The 5,638-nt window shown below is 36.5% G+C and overlaps 1 protein-coding gene across 1 annotated transcript; it reads left to right on the forward strand.

The window, feature by feature from the left end:
* The first annotated feature begins 4,793 nt into the window (after window positions 1-4,793).
* Window positions 4,794-5,333, forward strand: LOC142848587 (small ribosomal subunit protein uS17-like). Its single transcript, XM_075970796.1, has one exon. It carries the CDS (start codon window positions 4,819-4,821, stop codon window positions 5,293-5,295), a length of 477 nt encoding a protein of 158 aa, XP_075826911.1. The 5' UTR covers window positions 4,794-4,818; the 3' UTR covers window positions 5,296-5,333.
* Window positions 5,334-5,638: the final 305 nt, after the last annotated feature.

Raw genomic sequence — 5,638 nt, forward strand, 5'->3', positions numbered from 1 at the left:
ACTCATCAACAATGGACAGGTCAACCAGACAGAAACATAACAGAGAAGTAAGAGGAATAATGGAGATAATTAAATGAATGTACTTAACAGACATCTGTAGAACACTCAACCCAAATATTAAAGAATACATCCTCTCAACTTCTCATGGAACATTCTCGATAATTGACCACATACTTGATAACAAAGTAAACCTAATATGCCACAAAAAAATTTTGCGGAGGCAGAATGATCTCTGTGAGTTCGAGGCAGGCCTGGTCTACAAGAGCTACTTCCAGGACAGGAACCAAAAGCTACAGAGAAACCCTGTCTCAAAAATCAAAAAAAAAATTAAGAAAAGGGGGGGGGTGTTTAGATGGCTTAGTGGTTTAAAACATTGCCTGCTCTTCCAAAGATCATGAGTTCAATTCCCAGAAACAATATGGTAGCTCACAACCATCTGTAATGATGTCTGGTGCCCTCTTCTGGCCAGCAGACACACATAAAAACAGAATACTGTATGCCTAGTAAGTAAGCAAATAAATTTTTTAAAAAATTTTGCAAGCACATGAGCCTTAGAAGATCAACATGGATTAAAGTTAGAGTATAACAACAATTATAACATCGGAAAGCAGACAAACTCATGGAAACTGAACAGTCAAATACCAAACCACCCCTGGGTCAGGGAAGAAATAAAGAAAGATATTAAAGTCTTCCTTGAATTCAAGGAAAATAAAGACACAACATAACCAAACTGAAAGCGGCGCTAAGAGGAAAATTCATCGTAGTAAGTGCACACATTACAAAAATGGAGAAAGCACATTAGACAACTAACAGCACAGCTGAAAGCTATAGAAAAAAAAGCATTATGACCCAGGAGTAAAGGCTGGAAATTATCTAATGAAGGAATGAAACAAACAAAATATAAACTCAGAAAACAATCTAAAGAAATCAATGAAACAAAGAACTGGTTATTTGAGTAAAAATAAGATTGACAAGCAGATATCCAATGAAGTAAAAAAGTACAGAAAGAGAACACGCAAAATAACAGGATAAGAAATGAAATGGGGGACATACAAGACACTGAGGATATTCAGAAATAATTAGGTATTACTACAAAGACCTATATGCCACAAAGTTGGAGAATGTAAAATAAATGGACTTGTTTTTAGATAAATAACATATACCAAAATCCAATAAGACCAGGGGAACTATGTATATAGACCATGAGGCGGTTAGGAAATATAAGCAGTCACAAAAAACCTCCAAACAAAGAAAAGCAAGTATTTTATTGTCAGTTTCCATCCTGATTATTTTTGTACTTTACCCCCATTTTATGGAGTTTTTGTGCCCCTAACCATAACCTCTGAAAGTAGCTTGCTGTCATACAGAGAGAACCAAGAGGTGAGTGACCAGCCACCAGGTATGAAACCAGACTTTCGAGGCCTTTCATAGTGAGGCAAAAAACTGGACCTCTAACCTGACTGCCTCAGTTTCTCTAGCCAATCAAAAGGAGAGATTCCTGCAGGTAGGCTGGATCAATACCCACTCCAATCCACTGGACCCCCACAAGCAACAAACACCATCCTGCACCAAAATTCACCTATCCTGCAACCTCAGTGGTACTCTGAAATACAATACTGAGAGGACCAAGAGGTGAGTGAACACCAACCCAGCCAGGGGTATGACCAACCTGACTCCAGTTATCTAGACAGCCAGCAGAAGAGGTTCCTGCTGAGAGGACCAAGAGGGGAACTATAAAACACAAGCTGTGAGAGCAACCCTGGAGAACAGAGCAAGGGAGGATGCTAAAGGAGACCTCAGTGGATGCCTGAGACACAGAGCAGACCAAGAAGAGTTCCCAAAGACCCAGACAGCCACTGTAAGAAGTAGACGAGCAGAACAGAAAAGATGGGAGAGAGAATCTCAGGGGTTGAAAATAGCTATATGAAATAAATTCATGAGCCAAAGAAAACATTAAATCTAACAAATTCTTAACACAAAACATCCAGGAAATCTGGGAAACCATCAAAAGACAAAACCTAAGAATGATAGGGATAGAAGGAGAAGAAATCCAGCTCAACGACACAAAAAACACATTCACCAAAATCATACAAACTTAAAGAAGGATATTTCTACAGAGATAGAAGAAGCTTAAAGAACACAAGGTAAACTGGATCAAAGTTAAGTACCCAATAGCACAAAACATATAGACTAAAGACAAAATATTGTGAGCCACAAAGGGAAAAGGTAAAGTACCATATAAAGGTAGATCTATCAGAATTACACCTGACTTCTCAATGGAAACTAAGAACGCCAGAAGTTCCTGGTCAGATGTGCTAAGAGACCACAGATGCAAGCACAGATATCTATACCCAGCAAACCTTTCAATCACCATCGATGGAGGAAAAAAGATAGTGCATGACAAAACCAGATTTACACAATATATATCCTCAAACCCAGCTTTACAGAAAGTACAAGAAGCAAACAACAACCCAAGGAAGCTAACTTCACCCACAAAATAAAATCAAGTAACAGATAACCTCAGATCAGCAAAACCCAAGGAAGAGAAACACACAACCACTCCCACTGAAAAAGAACAGGAATTATTTATACTTATACTTATACATTTATACATTTGTATATTTATACGTTTATATATTTATACATATATATTTATATATTCATATTTATACATTTATACATTTATATATTTATATTTGATCTTTCCCTGATTTTTTGACATGTATGTTCGTATTGTATACCTGTTACATGCTTAATATTATTATTATATTTTTTAAATATCTATCTATTTATTTATTATGTATACAATATTCTAATTTTATATTTATTTATTATGCATACAATATTCTAATTTTATATTTATTTATTAGGAATACAATATTCTAATTCTTCTTATATTTATTTATTATGTATACAATATTCTAATTTTTATATCTATTCATTGTGTATACAGTATTCTAATTTTATAATTATTTATTATGTATGCAATATTCCATTTTTATATTTATTTATTATGTATACAATATTCTAAATTTTATATTTATTTATTATGGACACAATATTCTAATTTTATATTTATTCATTATGTATACACTATTCTAATTTTTATATTTATTTATTTATCATGTATACAATATTCTACTTATTTTTATATTTATTTATTATGTATACAATATTCTGCTGTATCCCTGCAGACCAGCAGAGGGTGCCAGACCCCATGACAGACGGTTCTGAGCCACCATGGGGTGGCTGGGACTCGAACTCAGCTCCTCGGGAAGAGCAGGCCGTGCTCTAACCACTGAGCCACCTCTCCAACACCGCTCACTCCTAGCAGGGCACACACCATAGACGTGCCGCACCCCTGGCCCCGCCCCAACCCTAGCCACGCCCACTCCTAGCAGTCTTTTATTTCATCAATATTGAAATATAAATATAATAATCCCTGCTGGGTCTCTACCTGCTCGTTGACGAAGTCTCCATTTACCTTTCATAATTAATCCAGAGATCTTTTCTCTATGAGTTTTCATTTCTTTGATCCAGTTTGAACCAGTTTGATCTGGTCTGATCAGGTTTGATCCGGTTTTGAACCTGTCTACACTGGTTTGATCCAGTTTGATGCAGTTTGATCCGGTCTGATCCATTTTGAATCTGGCTTTGAACCTGTCTACACTGGTTTGATCCAGTTTTGAACCTGTCTACGCTGGTTTGATCCGATTTGATCCAGTTGGATCCAGTCTGATCCAGTTTTTTTTTTACCTGGTTTGTGTGTTAAGAAGATTCATTCTAAAATAGCATCTTCCCTCTGTATTAAATTTAAATTTAAAAATTAAAATTATTAAAATTAAAATTCCTGTAGGAAAAATTCAGGAAAGCGATACAAATAGAAGACCACGAAGATTTGGATCCACCCTATTTACATGTTTTTCCTATAATTTTTTCCTAAACCGTCGTCCTTTCCATTTCCGCTTCCGCTGATAACTCTCTGGGACTCTGCAAATCTTTGTCGCTATTTAAATTTTTGTTTAAATAAATTTTTTTGGAAATCGTTAAGCGTCCCTACCCTGTCTCTCCTAATTCTTTCCCTTCTGTGCCCCTAATTTTCTTCAAACCCATTCTGTCACCCGGGTAATGTTGGATTAATTAATTAAATTAATTAATTTCAGGAGCCGTTTAGGCAGAAAATATCTTTGCTGACTCAAACAATCTTTCTAAAGTAAAATCTACAAACTCTAGCACTCGGGTTCACGTGTCAATAAAGTTTCATGAGAAATAAATAAAACCTGTTTGGCGTATTTTTTTTCCGTCATCATTATTTTTTTTATTATGAAATAAATATTAAAACGTTTTTTTTGAGTCAGATAGCAAAATGCCATCTGTGGAATGGTATTTTATAGATTTATGGAATCGCTTGCGTGTGATTTCCAAGGCTTCATTTACAAAGTATCGACCCGTGCTCGTGCAGTTGAGCGTTCCCTGTGGGAGTGCAGTCGACTTTTACCTCCCAGTTTGCTGAGCGTTAATATGTGTAGGCACTGGAAAGGCAAATTTTTCTCCATCCTTTTCTTTTTTTTTAAATATTTATTTATTTATTATGTACACAATATTCTAATTTTATATTTATTAATTATGCATACAATATTCTAATTTTATATTTATTTATTATGTATACAATGTTCTACTTTTTATATTTATTTATTATGCATACAATATTCTACTTTTTATATTTATCTATTATGTATACAATATTCTAATTTATATATTTATTTAGAATGTACACAATATTCTAATTTTCTCTCTTTTCTTCAGGCTGCCGGGAAGATGGCGGACATTCAGACCGAACGTGCGTACCAAAAGCAGCCCACGATCTTCCAAAACAAGAAGCGTGTTCTGCTTGGAGAAACCGGCAAGGAAAAACTCCCTCGGTACTACAAGAACATCGGTCTAGGCTTCAAGACGCCCAAGGAGGCCATGGAGGGCACCTACATTGACAAGAAATGCCCGTTCACTGGCAACGTCTCCATCCGAGGTCGGATCCTGTCCGGTGTCGTGACCAAGATGAAGATGCAGAGGACCATTGTCATCCGCCGGGACTATCTTCATTACATCCGAAAGTACAATCGCTTTGAGAAACGCCACAAGAACATGTCCGTGCACCTGTCCCCCTGTTTCAGGGATGTACAGATCGGCGACATTGTCACTGTGGGAGAGTGCAGGCCCCTGAGCAAGACCGTGCGTTTCAACGTGCTCAAGGTCACCAAGGCCGCTGGCACCAAGAAGCAGTTCCAGAAGTTCTGACCTGGAACAAATAAAGTTATTTTCTGGCTACAAAAAAACCCCAATATTCTAATTCTCATATTTATTTATTATGTATACAATATTCTAATTTTTATATTTATTATGCACACAATATTCTAATTTTATATTTGTTATGTATACAATATTCTAATTTTTATATTTATTTATTATGTATACAATATTCTGTCTGCGTGTATGCCCTCACGCCAGCAGAGGGCACCAGACCCCATCACAGATGGCTGTGAGCCACCATGGGGTGGCCTGGACTCGAACCCGGGACCTCGGGGAAAGCAGGCTGTGCTCTTAACCTCTGAGCCATCTCTCCAACACCAAGAAAAATTAT

Source organism: Microtus pennsylvanicus, chromosome 4 (assembly GCF_037038515.1).
Source record: "Microtus pennsylvanicus isolate mMicPen1 chromosome 4, mMicPen1.hap1, whole genome shotgun sequence".
In the NCBI taxonomy this organism is placed as follows: domain Eukaryota; kingdom Metazoa; phylum Chordata; class Mammalia; order Rodentia; family Cricetidae; genus Microtus; species Microtus pennsylvanicus.

Coding starts and splice junctions, on each gene's coding strand:
- LOC142848587 (XM_075970796.1), top strand. CDS start 4,819: ATGGCGGACATTCAGACCGAACGTGCGTACCAAAAGCAGCCCACGATC.